The sequence below is a fragment of the Thunnus albacares genome, chromosome 3 (assembly GCF_914725855.1).
Source record: "Thunnus albacares chromosome 3, fThuAlb1.1, whole genome shotgun sequence".
Lineage (NCBI taxonomy): Eukaryota > Metazoa > Chordata > Actinopteri > Scombriformes > Scombridae > Thunnus > Thunnus albacares.
Window position 1 is genome coordinate 3,005,352 of NC_058108.1, and position 17,025 is coordinate 3,022,376.

General features: G+C 40.8%; 1 protein-coding gene across 2 annotated transcripts in view; it reads left to right on the top strand.

Annotated features, from left to right (window-relative positions):
- The window catches only part of evi5l (ecotropic viral integration site 5 like), a 43,239-nt gene that overhangs the window by 18,314 nt on the left and 7,900 nt on the right, over positions 1-17,025 (top strand). The window contains exons 3-19 of one of the 2 annotated variants that reach the window (XM_044345787.1): positions 403-592; positions 2,477-2,701; positions 3,758-3,832; positions 4,081-4,206; positions 4,340-4,483; positions 4,630-4,719; positions 5,879-5,976; positions 6,276-6,336; positions 6,457-6,510; positions 7,088-7,120; positions 8,351-8,491; positions 12,895-13,011; positions 13,723-13,863; positions 13,965-14,141; positions 14,319-14,465; positions 15,002-15,097; positions 15,255-15,350. In XM_044345787.1, the coding sequence (XP_044201722.1) occupies positions 403-592; positions 2,477-2,701; positions 3,758-3,832; positions 4,081-4,206; positions 4,340-4,483; positions 4,630-4,719; positions 5,879-5,976; positions 6,276-6,336; positions 6,457-6,510; positions 7,088-7,120; positions 8,351-8,491; positions 12,895-13,011; positions 13,723-13,863; positions 13,965-14,141; positions 14,319-14,465; positions 15,002-15,097; positions 15,255-15,350 (2,011 nt within the window). The remainder of the gene's footprint in view (positions 1-402; positions 593-2,476; positions 2,702-3,757; positions 3,833-4,080; positions 4,207-4,339; positions 4,484-4,629; positions 4,720-5,878; positions 5,977-6,275; positions 6,337-6,456; positions 6,511-7,087; positions 7,121-8,350; positions 8,492-12,894; positions 13,012-13,722; positions 13,864-13,964; positions 14,142-14,318; positions 14,466-15,001; positions 15,098-15,254; positions 15,351-17,025) is intronic. The other variant, XM_044345788.1, reaches the window with a different exon arrangement.

Genomic DNA, 17,025 nt, shown 5'->3' on the forward strand with positions numbered 1-17,025 from the left:
CATATGAAAGGCATAACAGAACAGCTAAAGTCAGTCTCACTCGCTGGTAACCGAATTAAAGGCCAACTGACCCCCCAAACATTTTCAGTTGTCTAGAGTCAGTCCATACTTGTGTACAGGGGTTTGTTTTCTTTTTCATCATTTTAAAAATGTCACAGTTACACAGGAACCCTCATTGGTCTGCCTCTGATTCTGTAGTTTAAAGGAGTGACCCCTGAGGCTTCTGGTGCTTCTACGAGGTTGTGCACAAACCGCACTGATCCTCTCAATGTCACCGTCTGCTTCAATGTCAAATCTGTCTGCATCTTAGCTTCACTGTCACTCTCCAATCTGTACTATTTTGTACAAGAAATAATAATTCTTAATTTAAGCTTTCTATCCTCATAAACTGTCTATTAACAGGTTGCTGGAGGCCGATTCCAAATCCATGCGCTCGATGAGCGGCTCACGGCGCAACAGCGGCTCCTCGCTGGTGTCGAGCTCCTCGGCCTCGTCGAACCTGTCGCACCTGGAGGAGGATACCTGGATCCTGTGGGGCCGCATCGTCAACGAGTGGGAAGAGTGGCGACGCAAGAAGGACAAACTCCTGAAGGTGGGTGGATGAGGGATAGTTGACTAAAGCTCTTGCATGTAGCATTTTCATAAGAATGGCTTACCCGCCTTGTTAATTTAGAAGAAAAAAAAAAGTATTTAAAAATGACAGCATCATTAAGAAGATTATCAGCCTCCTCGTGTTATTTCTGCACCTGGCGGGTTAATAGATTGCTTCACAGAATGAAACAGACATTAGGCGTTGTAAATCCTCCTGGCTCATTGCACCTTTATGTAGGGGCTGCTTGGTCTGCCACATCCACACACACAGACTTTGTCACTGTTCTGTTTTTTTTTTTTTTCATAAAGTCAAAGTGTGTGTCCTTTTTAGCTGTTTGCCTGTATGTGTCAGAAACAAGCTCAGTGTTGTTGTCTGACACCGTGTCTTGACAGCAAGCGTAATGTGAGCAGCACATCAGCAGAGCAGCAGTCCGTGTTTCCACATCAGAGGCGTTCAGGCGCAGTGTTGAGCGTAGGTCACCTACGTGTTGGATGCGCTCAGAGCCCAAAACACAGTGACTGTAGTTACGTGTTCAAAACAGAGGAAAATAGACTCGAAGCTTAAATAAGCACTCTGCCGTTACACCCTTGAGACGCAGCTGAGACACAGAGCTGGTGCAGACAGTTGCGTAGATCACACTGACTATGTTTACATACACCAAATATTTCAGTTTTTGCCCTAATTCCAAAAAAGACAACATTTCTACTAAGCTATTTACATCTCTAATGAAAATGAATATTTCACTAATATTCCTCTTTACATGCGGAGGGTTTTCAGGGTTTCCCTCTGCTCCGGTGGGAACGGGAATCACAGGATCTCCGCAGGCACTGAAGTAAACCACTGAGGTGAAAAACATTAGTGAGCTGCTGCCTGATATTTATAATTTATATTGATATGACTGATATTATAAATTTATAGTTCGAGGCACATCCAGTACCCGGGTTGTCCCATGACGTTTACTACACCGCTGAGTGTTTTTGGTGCGTCACACTGAGTCGTCACCATCAGTCAGGATAATAACCAATCCCATCTGTCCCAGCCATTGGAGAAGGTGCACTCTGTTCTCCCAGCCCGCACTGAACAGCTCTCCGCTCTCCTCTCATTCCTCTCCTCCGTCTGCCTTCCTGCTCCAGCATATGTCCTTCTGCCTGCTCAGAGGTAAACAGGCAAAAGGGCCGTGTGTAGACACGAGGTAACTGACATTGTCCTACAAGTGAAATACGTCAGTGAAGAATGAACCGCATGAACCTAAAGAAACGATGACCTATAAACGAGTGGATACAGTACAACTGACAGATCTCCTCTCGGTGATCTATCGGCATGAATCTGCTTCCACATGTCGATACAATAGTTTGATACGATGACACAGACACGTTTAAATTGCACTGCACCAATACGCCTATCTGTGTCCTTCTCTGTCTCTCTCTCCTCCGTCTTTCTTTGCCTCTGTCTGTGTCCTCTGTGGCGAAGAGACAAAACCCAGGGGAAGAGAAGATGGATGAGAGAAGAGACAGCAAAATGAGTCAGGGCGAAACGGGAGAGCAGACAAACACAGAAAAATGATGTTGACTGCCTGAAAACTGAACAGGCGCAGAAGAAAAGACAGAGTTTGGCATTAATAATCGGCTTTTTATAAAAAAAACTATGAGTCATCAGATGAGGAATTATTGTGAAGAGAGATATATCATAATGTACTGAGTGGTTTTAATTATGGCTGTGTAAATATATACGTTCATCATTCCATAATTGATTCCTTATCTCTCATCTGCCTGCACTTTGCTCTTTGAGAGATGCTTAAAACTGCATCACTACATAAAGAAGCAAGGTATTAATCATGAGTCTCTCTCTCTCTCTCTCTCTCTCTTTACCCTCTTTACCCTCCAGGAGTTGATAAGGAAGGGCATCCCTCATCATTTCCGGGCCATCGTGTGGCAGCTGCTGGGTAACGCTACCGACATGCCGGTGAAGAACCAGTACTCGGAGCTACTGAAGATGTCCTCCCCCTGCGAGAAGCTCATCCGCAGAGACATCGCCCGCACCTACCCCGAGCACGAGTTCTTCAAAGGTCAGGACAGCCTCGGGCAGGAAGTCCTCTTCAACGTCATGAAGGTGAGCGCTGCAGCATTTCAGTATCCCGACCTCAAAGCCTGAACTGCTTACAGTTTATTTAACATTGATGAAAAGGTGAGACTTCTGTCTTTTGGAATAAATGTCTCTGTTGACTTATATACCTATGTTCAGCTGTAGGTCATTCGGTTGCTGCTAGAGGCTCAGATAAAGTTTATGTTGTGTCAAATCAAGCATTTTTCTGCTGCTTTTCCTCTGATATTGGACATGTGGGGGAACCTTGAGATCTGGTGTAGCAGTACAGTGGGGGGAAAATTACTCACCTTAAAATAACTCTTAAATTGGTTTGTACTGTGAGCTCCGGGGGACTTGTCTTCTTTGTAGACAGGCTATGTGATCAGCTGACCTTCTTTTAAGCACTCATTTCTTTATGTGGCTCTGGGCTGTGCTGCATTTCAATTAACCAGATTAACTTCAACAACACATCATGTACATCATCATGCTCCTCATACTAGCAGCAGGACCAGTGTGGTGGAGCTAAAAGTTCCCAGAGTCCAAAGTCATGTCTCCATACTGCAGAACAACAACATTCAAGATGTTCAGTTCACAGTGATTTAATACAAAGCAGCAGCAAATCAAACCAGCATTGTTGCTTGATAATGGACTGAAATGATTTAAGTGTTAAATTGTTTGTTTCGGCACCACAGACGAGTGCTACGCCGCATTTATTTTAAAAATCAATCGAATCAGAGTGACATCTAGAAATATTTCTTCCTGCAGTCATTCAGACAAAGATGCAGCGAACTGGAAAGATTTGAATGTCGATATTTTTCACTTGCTAGGCTAAGTTTTGCCTTCATGGTGTAAGTTTGTTCATGAAACAAGGCAATGTGGAAATCATGGTAACAATCTGTTAGCTGTCCACACATCAGTGGAGCTCCCCGGTAGCTCAGGCTGCTCAGGGACTGAAGGGACCTCTGGTGACTTGTTGATCCTGTTGCTCACAGTCTGAACGTTGGACCAGGATTACAGATGTCATGTGTGCTGCTTTCTATAAATATGGAGCATAGCGAATCTAATTTGTGTGTGTTTTTTCAGGCCTACTCTCTGGTGGATCGAGAGGTGGGCTACTGCCAAGGCAGCGCATTCATCGTCGGTCTGCTGCTTATGCAGGTAATGATCAAATATTTCAGCAAAATGATCCATAATGAGGATACAATGTGTCACTGTGGGAGCTGTGAGGCTCGTTGTAATCAGCCCCGCTAGATTTCTCTAATTACTGCAACCAAAACCAGCTGATTATGTGCCAAGTTTTTTGAAAAATGACAAGGCAGTTAAGTTATCTGCAGAGGTTTTCAGTGAAATATGGGAGTCATTGTTTATAACTAACGAGGGAACTTTGCCTCTCACCTCATCACCAGATGCCTGAGGAGGAGGCGTTTTGTGTGTTTGTGCGTCTGATGCAGGAGTACCGTCTGAGAGAGCTCTTCAAACCCAGCATGGCTGAGCTGGGCCTCTGCATCTATCAGTTTGAGTATCTGCTACAGGTAGAGTCTGCAGTTTAACGTTCATCCACAGAGGGGCAGCAAATCTTTCGTTTTTATATCTCCAGCACATCACTTTCTCTTTTGACATGTCCTTTTGAGCTCTTTTCTCTCTTTTTTTTTTTTTTTTTTTTAGGAGCAACTTCCAGAGTTGAACGTCCATTTCCGCTCCCAGAGTTTCCACACATCCATGTACGCCTCATCCTGGTTCCTCACCCTCTTCCTCACCTTTCTCCCTCTGCCTGTCGCCACGCGTATCTTTGATATTTTCATGTATGAGGTAGGACACATTTTAAGCATGTTAAGTATGTCATTTCAATTACCTGGAAATGTACTTGACATGTTTGACTTTGTGTATATTCAGTTTAGTAATCTGGTATTTCATCTTGCTAAGCGCATATTATAAAATATGTGACCTCTCTGTAGGGCCTAGAGATTATCTTCCGTGTGGGTTTGGCCATCCTGCAGTACAACCAGACTGACCTCATTCAGCTGGACATGGAGGGCATGTCGCAGGTAAGCAGCTGCAGGTTTGCACAGCTTGCTGAAGAAAAATGAGTTTCGTGTACAGATTCAGTCATCACAGACTTCACCTTTCTCACTCTAGTTTCCTGAACTGCAGATCTGAACGACAGATCTGCTGTGATAAAAAAAGGTGCTGGTGGGTCACATTGATTCAAAACAAAAACAGAAACCAGGGCACGATTAATATGAACTGAAACTCTGGCATGGTGTGATTTTTTTTTTTTTTTTTTTTTTTTATACACTGCCTACATAAAGCTCTCTGTCCAAAACAAAACTGTCAGATCTATCTTTCATAATTTGGATGATGTTAACAATAAGGCACACTGAGGAAAAACACATTTGTTGCTAATTAGTAAAACAGGTGAATTGTTTTGTATTGTGATCTTTAATTAGAGACAAAACTGTTTTTGTATCCATCAGCATTCATGAAGTCTTTCAGGTTGTTATAAACTCTTTACAGCCTTTTCTGATTTCTTTTCTGTCATGATGTTTGGATACTATGCAGTATAAAGCAGAGCTGTAACTAGCTATTATCATTATTATTATTATTATCATTATCATTATTATTATTGTCAATTATTCTCTTGATTATTCAATACAACATTTGACTTCAAAATGTCAGAAATAGTGAAAAATGCCCAGTGTGCAGTGTGGCATCTTCAGATTCCTTCCAAAACCCAAAGATATTCAGATTATTATCATATATGACAAAGAAAAGCAGCAAATCCTCACATTTGAGAAGCTGAAATCAGAGAATTTTGGCATTTTGTTTTGAAAAATGACAAAAAATTAAGTCTCAACATAAAATAAATAAATCAAAATATAAAATAAATATCCAGTATTTATAAAATTCTTTCACAGTGATGCAGTGAATTATGGGTCTGAGTGGTTTTATGTGTTTTTTCATGTGATTCATTTTGGAAATTAAAGGCAGGTTATTGTCTGTGAATTACAGAATATCACAACCGACACGGCTCTAAAAAATGCAGCAGCTGCCGGCTCGCCTACAAGGCCGATGTAGCTCCTCGGCTGCTCTTCTTCACTCTTCTAAAAATGTGTCGGTGTGCTGCCTCATTAAATATTAACGAGCATCTTTGTCTGTCTCAAGCTCTCTTAATCTCGTGTGTGTTTCCCCCTCCGGGTCCACCAGCATTTCCAGAAGGTGATTCCCCACCAGTTTGACAGCTGCCCCGACAAGCTGATCCTCAGGGCCTACCAGGTCAAATACAACCCCAAGAGGATGAAGAAGTAAGAGCGCTCATTACTCAACTAACAACTAGTGAGACTCAAGCTGGTGGGGCTTCATGTGACCCAGTAGGATTTGTATTTCTGTCTTACTAATGCTCAGGTTTTTACCCTGAAGCACACTCATATCCGCTGTTTTGTTACCTAAGTCTTGTTAAGTAGAGCCAGGAAGAAGCACTTTGCTGTTTTTTGCTCTTTTGAGCACAGCAACCAAGAGATGATGTTCTTTTTATTAAAAAGATAATTTAAATGTGAAGGTAGTATTGTGTAATCCGGTGTTGTTTGTATTTATTTTTCATCAGACTTGAGAAAGAATATACCACCATCAAGAACAAAGAAATGGAGGAGCAAATTGAGATCAAGGTGTGTATGTGTGTATTTTATGTATTTGTATGTATTTTTATGTGGGTGTTAAACACTCTAGTGGGATTAAAATATAAAAAGAGTGCTCTGAATCCCTCTCCTCTTACTCTCCTTCCTCAGAGGTTACGCACAGAAAACAGGCTGCTGAAGCAGAGGATTGAGACTCTGGAGAAGGTAAGAGATGGGCAGATCGACTGCAGTTTATCTAAATGCTAATATAAATCAACTTAATGCAGCATCATTGAGACGAAACAGCAAGATTGCTCAGTGAAGGACTCTTCACATTTTTAATCAGATCTAGTTAAACACCGAAACAAGATAAAGCTACGGGTTTCTGTTCACTTTCTGTTGTTGGGTTTTCTTCTGATTAGTGTGTTTGTAGTGAGTGTGTGTGTGTGTGTGTGAGTGTGTGTGTGTGTGCAAGCAAGGATTTTTCCCCCTCTGCCGCTCCAGCACTCTGCTATTGATTGAGAGAGACTGCAGTTTTTAATCGTCTCCTCCTCTCTGAAATATTATTTTCTGAGTGATCTCACTGCTGCCTCTTTTTTTTCTTCACAAACACGTCTAGTCTTCTCTACATTTCTTTATTGAAATTATTGGTTTCCTCAACCTGTGATCCCATTTCTTTCTTTTCCTTGAATTTCCTCTTGGGTTTTGTTGTGGTTTATCCTTCCTGGTATCCCGCTGTCTTTCACTCTTTTCATCTCTTTTTTTTTTCATCCTCTTGTTCCTCTCCTTCATTGCGCTGTAGGAGAGCGCTGCTCTGGCAGACAGACTGATACAGGTAGAGTACTGTGAACCACCTCCCTTCCTGAACTCGCTGTCCTCTGCCCTACTCACACCTCCCTCTTCCTCCTCCTACTCCTCTTTCTGCTCTCTTGCACTGCTTCTTTCGCTCCCCTTGACAGTAACCAGCCAAAAGTGCATGAAAGAATATTGTTTATGATGTATGTCAGTTCAAGACTGTCCTGTAATCCCTGAATGCATGTATTTAGTCATGATGGAAATTCTAATGAGTTGTACAATCCCTGCATGTGGCATGTAAAAGTTTATTATTATTATTACTATTATACATTTTTATTATATGTATATGTAGTTTGCCAAAGTAGGAATTAAATATTGTATATAGTCAGACATATTGAAAGTAAGAAGACTGATTCTACTCTCTTGTCTGTACGCTAAATATAAAGCTAACATAAGGAGATGGTTAGCTTAGCTAGCATAAAGACTGGAAACAACAGGAAACAGCTAGCTTGGCTCTGTCCAGAGGTAACAAAATGCACCTTCCAGCACCTCTAAAGCTCACTCATTAACTCAGTGACAGTTATTGTATGACTTAAACAAGAGATATAACATGTTAATTAGTGATTTTGTTTGCTTCAGAAAGAGACAAGCTAACTGTTTCCTCCTGTTTCCAGCTAAGCTAACTAGCTACTGGTTGTAGCTACATATTTACTGGATGATACAGAGTGGGAGTGGTATCTTCTCTGCAAGAAAGCAGATAATATAATTCCCCAAAATGTCAAACTATTCCTTTAAAGGACCAGTATGTAGGATTTAGGGGGATCTATTGGCAGATATGGAATACAAAATTTAAGTATTGTTGTGTTTTTGTTACCTTAGAATGAGCCCTTTATATCTACATAGGGAGCAGATCCCCTTCCACAGAGGCCACCATGTTGAACCACCATGTTTCTACAGTAGCCCAGAACAGACCAACCAAACACTGGCTCTAGAAAGGGCCTTCACACTTGGAAGGGGAGGGGGAAGGGTGTTCAGCTGGTTGCAATCTGCAACCTCACCAATAGATGCCACTCAATCCTACACACTGGTCCTTTAAGACAACCATGTAACATGTAGCAAAGTTCCCCTCAAGTATTATGTTTTATTCCCTAAATACAAGCCCAAAATGACCCTTTGCCCCACATTGATATATACAGTAGTCTGCATGTTTAAGTTGTTTAAACTCCCCTGCTGAACTTGACCCCCCTCCTGCTCTGGCCTGCCGTTGCAGGGTCAGGTGACGAGGGCGCAGGAAGCAGAGGAGAACTACGTGATCAAGCGGGAGCTGGCGGTGGTGAGGCAGCAGTGCAACGCAGCCAGCGAGAGCCTTGAGAAAGCGCAGGACACCATCAGAGAACTGCAGCAACAGAAGGTGAACACAAAGACACAGAAACACAGCGTTAGCAACACAAAGGATGACTGGAAGCTCTCTCATTTATGATAAACAAGGGATGTGTGTTGTTAGATTATCTGTCAAGGCTGATGGGCAATGGTTGATGAGGCCAATATAGCTCATAAAACTTATTAAAAAAAAGTCTTCATTGTGTGAAATTTCTCCTTAAGATGTCAAGCCATTGTACAGCATACAGTTGCTCTTAGGTCAGATTTAGAGCTACAAGCATTTGACTTGAATGAACTAATTGCAACACAGATTGTCTTAGGAGTTCAGTGGAAATTGGTCGACATTTAATTATGTGCAACACAAGCCACCGAAATATGAGACCAGTTTTGCAACCCAACCGCAGGGAAGGTCTGTTTATCTTGACAACATCAGATTGTTATTTTGAGCATGTTTAGGTGATTTTTATTAGGTTGCATCACATGATGTGTGACACACATCAGCGGAATTGACTCATTTACAACATTTACTTTCTAAAACGGTCTGTTAAATGAGTTTTTCCATCGCTTCTGAAAAGAAAAATCATAAACTTAATTCATATACAACACATTAGTTTACGTTACCATTTAATTTGTCATGTAAAGAGTCTTTGAGTATCTTTTGATTAATAAAAATGTATTATTATTAGTAGTAGAAGTAATAAAAGTAGCTTTACAGAAGGAGATAAAATACTGAAAAAAATAGAAGAGATGCACTCAAACTGCACAAACCACAAAATATAAAGTTCTTCACGACAAGAAAATGTCAGAGAAAACAAGTAAGATGATTTCGGATGCAGTTTGTCATAAATTATTGTATTTCTGTGTCATGAAGGCAACTGCAGATGCCTGCTGTAGCACAGTAATACAGCATGAAAATGGAAATTTATTCCATTACTAACCTGTGTTCTTAATAGCTTCTTTTCTGTCTTTTTTCTTAATTACATTACCCTGCTAGCAATGTAAAGATGAGCCTACACTTCATGCTCTGCTGGTTCAATTTACATGTGAGAGACGTGTTATTTGGGGGAAATGTGAAAAAAATACATATCGGAGAACTGCTTTGACTTATTATTAAAATATTCCTGTAATATTGTCAGGAACGTATGTGTGGTAACGTGTAGTTAATTCTACTTAATATCATGACTGTTTGATTGATGTAATAGTGCATCCTTCTGCTTTTATTGTATTTTTTCCAACTCTGTTCCTCCTCCACATTAGTCAAACTTCCTCTCAGAAGAATATTCAAAGAAACCCAAGTAAGGAATTACACACCCAGGGTGACAATACAGTCCTGAGCAGCTCCGGCCTTAACGGGACATTTTGTTCACACGTGTGTGTGAAAATCAGAGAAAATGGAGCCCCGAGTAATTATTCATCCATCAAACCAGTTTACTGCAATCAGTAGTTGAAGTCTCTGCCTTTATTGACTTGATACTGAGTTTGGTTTTTGATCTTTTCTCTCCTTCATTATCATTTTTACTCCATTTGATGAACAAAGAAGCGAGTCACGCGGTTGTGTTTCCATATGATGCAATGAGAGACTTACGGAAATGAGTGATTTACTCATGAACTAACCCTGCAGTTCAGCGAAGTTCAGCACCCCCCAAGACCAATCCAGTTTTACAGTCTGTTAGTATTTTGGACAGTCTGAACTCCAGCACACTGAATTTAAAATGAAGCCCTTAAACACTCGTAAAACTGAAAGTCTAAACTTGAACATGATAGTCACAGTTTCATTTGAAACTTAATGTGCTGCAAAGGAGAGACAAAAAAACCTGCAACTTATCGCTGTCAACATATGTATTGACTCCCCGAAGAAGACGAGGTTGAAAAAGTTACCAACCATTTTTCCTCTGCACGGTATTTATGACATATGGCCTGAATCTGAAGGGATAATAATTAAAAATAATAAAAAATAAATGAATAAAATAAATAAATAAAGTTTTTTTTTCCCTAATCAGCTTTCAGGTTTCAAGGTTTTATTGTCAATCCAACACATTGTTAGTGTAAAGAAAGATATATTTTTAAAAAAACAACACATATTAAAATCACACAAAATATGGGAATAAAATACAGAAATACCAAAAAATAATAAAAGTAAAAATAAAGTATGAAAAGTACCAAGTAACAGCAGCAGTGGCTGAGTGTTCACAGCACACAGCAGTGTAAACAGTAGTGCAATTGGTGTGATAATTAAATAGATAGCAAAATGACAGAATAGTTATAGTGACTATATGACTGTATTTGTTTTGGGGGGGTTAATTTTACTGTCACCAATTTATTATATTTTCATTGCTAGTTCTATAATCCATAACTGATCATAGATTTACAATAAAATAAGATTTAAGCTTCTAAGATTGTTTATCATCCAATTGGTTTACAAATATTTTTATACACCAAAGAGTCATCTTTTCTACCTATAGATGATATAATAGTGCTACTACAGTATAAATTATATTTATGGAGGACACTCTATAAGAATAAGAATAATACATTTTATTTATAAAGCACTTTTCCTAATAAAGTTGCAAAGTGTTTAACAAAGAAAAAAATAATAATTAAAAAACAAAAGAAAAACAGATCATAAAACAAAAATATAAACTGTCAGAAGTGGGATAATAAAACAGCAACATATCAAAGTTTTCCAATAAAAGAATGTTTTACATTAAAGATGTTGCCTGTCTGATCTGGATCAGCAGACCGCTCTAACAGCAAAGGCCCGGTCACCTTCGGTCACTGTCCGGGACTCAGGAATAACCAGCAGAGCCCCAGAAGTGAACGCCCAGGAACATACGGGGTAGTCAGTCTCGCGATATATCAGACAATCAGAAATCTTCACACCTACTGATCGTCCGGGGATTTCTAAATGCCAGTTATTGCTCAAATGGCGGCGAGAACAGCTGCCAACTAACCTTACATCTCGTCAAGGTCACGACTTACCGGAAATGATGCTCTCCTCCCGTTCTCCTCACGCATGTCACCACCCCAGTATGAAGGTCCGCCCCAAAGACTTTGGATTGGTTCTGCATTGCAGGGTTTTTATAAACTCTCTAATTGTTTCCACCCGGTTTTAAAATCAAAGCTAGGAGATCATCTTCAGTCTCTAGTTGAGCGAAGCGTTTAGAGATTGTGAGTCTACAAACAGGGTTAAAAAGTCCTTGATTTAATTTGGAGCAAGGCCATTCAATACTTTAAACATGATAAGTAGAATTGTAACATTGTAATGTAAGACAATGTAATTACTAGTAGTTGTTTGTAATGAAGATGTGAGCAAGGAGTTGTTGCAAAGGATTCAGTTACAATTCCCACACTCACCACAGCTAATCACATTCATACTTGTCTCTTTCACACAGTGTGAAAAAACATGCAAAAGTTGCGAAATGAGCAAATGTTACTTGAAAAAAAAAATCCAAGAGGATCAGAGCGCTATAAATGACGCCATTATGACGAGTGAGTTTTATTCCAGCTCAGGTAGCTGGCACCCGTCACCCTCCAGAGTTCACACACCCCCGGTCGCTCTCAGTGTTTTTTGATAACCAAGACTGAGATAACTAAAATGACAAACCGAGACTCTTTCAGTCACGCTATGTACTTGCCCAATTTCAATTTGGTATTCATAGGAAAGTATTTTTCCACTCAGCGACTTCTTCTGCTGCTCTCACACCTCTCACTTTGTAGTTTTACTTTGATGTGGTGACATGATGATGTACAGTAGCTTTCTATATTCTGACATCACTTTGAGTCCGTGGGCAGGACTGACGCTTGATACCAACTTTGCTCATTTTGTTGATGAGATTTTTTGAAATTGAGTTGCTATAGAGACATTAAGTAACAACCGAGGAACATCAGACACTTGAACAGAGGGGTTGACTGATCTTGTTTTGGCCTCGAACAAAATTGAAAACCATCGACAGTTTTCATTATGACTTGCTTTGAGGCTGCAGCCGAAGCGTCAAATGTATCGCTGTGCACAATAACCTGTTGTCTTGATGGCATTAATGTTATCTCTCAAAAGAAAATGGCAAAGGTCATGTAAGGACACTGTGAATCATATCGCTGTTTGACGTTGGTGCAGGCTGGTACAATAATACACAGATAAGAGATAAAAGAGACAGAAAGAGAAAGAGATATTATAGCAGCTTGTGGGAGAATTCACACTACCGAAGCACTGTGGTAACCCTGGCTGAGTTGAGTTTAACACCTAGTCATGACATCCTCCATTATTGGAACTAGTCTGCCTACAGCAAGAAAATGGAAACTGTAGGTTTTCACCTCTGTCCAAGGACCAAACAACATCAGTCAACTTCTCTGCTCATGTGACCGATGTTTTCAGTAGTTGGTGAATATCAGTATAGCAGCACCGTACCTGTGTAACACCTGTGACGCTCCTTTCAGTACACAGAGCAGTTTGTGAGCAATCTGCAGACCCAGCTGGAGCAGTCCCGACTGCGCGAGGCCGAACTGCTGGGAGCGCTGAAGGAAATGCAAGACAAGGTGCTAGACCTGGAGAAGGTGAGCTTAACGGGCAATGTATTTCATTGTGTGAGAGAGAGAGAACAGAGTGTGACAGTTAAGGATTATTTTAGTTTTGATTCACACTCCTGTAGGAGACAGACTGCAGGTTTCTCTGTTAGACACCATAAGGAAGAGATAGAGGTGTTGGAAAAACAACTGCTCTGTTGTCCTGATGATGGTTTAACTGTAAAACTGAAAGCCACAAAAAGCAAATATGCTTCTGTCTTTGTTAACTTGTTAAACTCTTTGTCCTGTTTTTTTGTGCATCTATGGATGACAATGTCTGTCTGTTTGTTCACCACTTTGTTTTAGACTGAAATATCACAACAACTATTGGATTGATTGAGATGAAATTTGGTACAAACATTCATGTTCCCCAGACGATCCTACTGACTGTGGTGATCCCCTCACTTTTACTCTAGCACCATCAACAGGTTGACATTTGTGGTTTTGAGTGAAATGTCTCCACAACTATTGAATGAATTGAGATTTGCTACAGACATTCACATCACCTTCAGGATTAATTGATCCAATACTGACCAAATACCTGCAAAACCAATGACATTCCCATCAGGCTCTGTTGTATGTATGTTAGCATGTTAACACACTAAGCTAACATGATCAAACATTATAATGTTTAGCAGGTGCTTAACATCAGCATGTTAGCATCTAGCTAAAAGCACCACTCTTCAATGTTTGTCCATCCAGAGGAACAGTTGCCTGCCTGATGAAAACAACATGGCGGCTCTGCAGGAGGAGGTGAAGCAGATGAAGCTGAGGGAGCTGGAGACGCTGCGCTCGTTCAGGGAGATGCAGGACTCCGTTACTGAGCTCAACCAGCGCTGGCAGGTAACACACACACACACACAAACTGATGCTGCTACTTTACTGATGGTCCATCTGTGCAGCAGCAGGAGATTTAACACCTGCTCGCTCTGTGTTTTCTGCAGCATCATATGTCCCGTGGCAGCGGTACCGGTGGCGGCGGCAGCCACTGGAAGGAATCCCCGAAGAAGAACGCTATGAACGAGCTGCAGGACAAACTGATGACGGTCAGACTGAGGGAGGCCCAGGCCCAGGCCGAGCTCCGAGAGGTCAAACTGAAAGCCCTGCAGCAGGAGAGCCAGGTCAGGACACACTGTACAACTACACACAGTTTGATTGTTTGCAGTTAGATTTGTTTCAAACATTTTATTGAAACAGTGATAATAAACTGAAACAAAGCAGATCATCCCTGCAGTATCAGGAAAATTCAGACAAATGATCAGTTCTCACTGTCTCACATTCAACATCCTTCATTTCAGAACCAGATCCACAGCAAGCTGATTGGTCGCAATGAGCAAGAACGCTCCGCCCTCCAGGACCGGCTACAGATGCTGGCCAATCAGAACAAAGCTCTCCAGGCCCAAGTCAACGAGATGAAAAGGAAGCAGGCCGAGTTCGACTGCAAGGTCTGGATGGAGAGGGGAAAGGGGAAGGAAAAGGAGTTAGGGGAGAAAGGCAGCAGGAGATGAGGGATGAGGGAGGGAGATGCACACAGAGAGACCCAGAAAAGATTTTGAGGGATGATGGGAGAAGTAGGATGTGAAGAGAATGTAAATGGGGATTAATCATGAATCACTGTTCTCTTGGTCATGGAAAAAAAACAAGAAATGAAGATAAAACAGGGATGGAGAACATACAAAATACAAAGAGCAAGTTAACAACAGAGTAGAACGGAGAGAAGAAGAGAAAATTAGGATTCTTTGAGGAAAGAGGGGTGAGAAACGGGCAGAGTCTGACTATGTGTGGGATTCATATCCAGATAAGACAAATGGGGGAAATTAAACATTCACAGAAACACACAGAGCAGGACGTGTATCATCATCAGTATCCATCACTGAAGTCCAACGCATGAGTTCTTAAGCAGGAAATATCTTCTCTCACTTTTCTCTCTTTCTCTACACCCCCCCCTCCCCCTCCTCCTCCCGTCCCTCCGCACACGTAGAGTAAAGAAGAGGTGATGGCCGTGCGACTGAGGGAAGCAGACAGTATGGCTGCCATGGCTGAACTCAGGCAGAAGATCGCTGAACTGGAGATACAGGTGTGTGTGTTTGAACTGATAGATTTTAATGTTATTTCAATGATGACTGTGACCATAACATGATAGTGGTTTGTGTGTGTGTGTGTGTGTGTGTGTGTGTGTGTGTGTGTGTGTGTGTGTGTATGCGTGTGTGTGTGTGTGTGTGTGTGTGTTTCAGAAAGAGGCAGGGCTGATTCAGGGTCAGCTCAATCACTCAGACTCCAGACAGTACATCAACCAGCTCCGGGACCAGATTGCTGAGCTCAAGAATGAGGTCGGACACACACACACACACACACACACACACACACACACATACATACACACACACACACACACACACACACACACAGAGAGAGAGTCGTGTTTCCATTACTTCAGAGGAAATTACATTGACTTATATTCATTTCCTGGAGACTTATCTTAACTCTAACCATAACCACCACATGCCTAACCCTAACCCTTACCCTAACCTTAACATAACCTTAAACTAACCTTAACTTTAAACCAAGTCTACACCCTAAAATCAATGATTTTACAGTAAGGGCTCTTTGTTTTTTGTCCCCACACACTCACACACACACACACACTCATGTTTCATTTGAACTTGTGTTATATACAGGAAGTAATGCACCCTTCAAAACTCATAAAATGTGGCTCAATAAATCTGTGCAATATGCAGCATTTTAAACATTAACTGTAATACCTTAAAGATCCCCTCCAGATACATATGAAGACATATAAATATACTCTGCTTGGAACAATAATGTGCCTGATGTGTTTTTTTTCCACTAAAAAAAAAAGTATAATTACCACTTTAAAATCCTTAAAATGGCCTCTTACTGCCTCTCCCTCATTAAAAATCCAGAATCTATAAATATTTAAATATATTTCATTTCAGAAGTTTAGCTGCTGGACACAATACGTCTCCTACTGCACCGTAAAGTTCATCCTCAGTGTGTGTGTGTTCAAGTTCAAGTTTCCACATCACACTTGTGTAAGTTAAATATTACACCAGAATTGGCTTCCAAAGTAGTTATAATGTCACAAATCATACTCGTAGGTCCGCCCCTTTAAACTCAGATTTTCAGTGAGCTCAGAGAAACTTTCCACTTTCAGCAGATGAGTGTGGAAAACAAGACTTCTAGTGTCAAACTCTGCACATCAATCATCCCTCACAGCGAAGCTCAAACATCAAACTGAAGCAACGAGAACAAAAACCTGTTTTTAGAGTGGCGTGGACTTGAATAAAAGGGATCAACTTCACTGATGTGATACAGGAAACAGTCAGTCTACTTCGCGGTGTCCCTTTCTGACATCACTGTGCATGTTTGTTTTCCTTTTTTTTTTTTTTTTTTTTTTAAGAGCAAATGCATGTCAGCAGTCTTTCACTGTTCCTTGTAAAGCTGAGATGATAAGTAGGTTAACAAACACTCACCAGTTCCAGCTTCTCAAACGTGAGGATTTGCTGCTTTGCTCTGATTTTTTTTATTTTTTGTAAATTTAGTATAATAGACTGTCGGCTCGACAAAACAAGACATCAGGCTCTTGAAAACTGTGATGGGCATTTTGTAATTATTTTTTTTTTTTAGACCAAACAATTAATTGATTTAATGAATTAATCCAGAATATAATTAATCAACACTTGCAGCACTAGTTCCGCCATCTGTCAGAAACTCTTGTTTATTTTGGAAGAACAATGAATATTGATGAGTCTACTCTGATAATCAGGCTGATTCGCCGGTTTGTTTCACTTTATTTATTCAGCTTGATGTTGTTTTCATATTGGCTCATATGGCGTTGGGATGAAGCGAGGTTCTTTTCTTTTGTTTTAATCCTAACCAATCAGTGGTGAGTGACTCATCTATCCCACTGACGTTGTTTTCAATCAACACAGAAGCTGCGGTCACGGATGCCAGGAGCAGTTAGACTCAAGTGGTTTACATTAA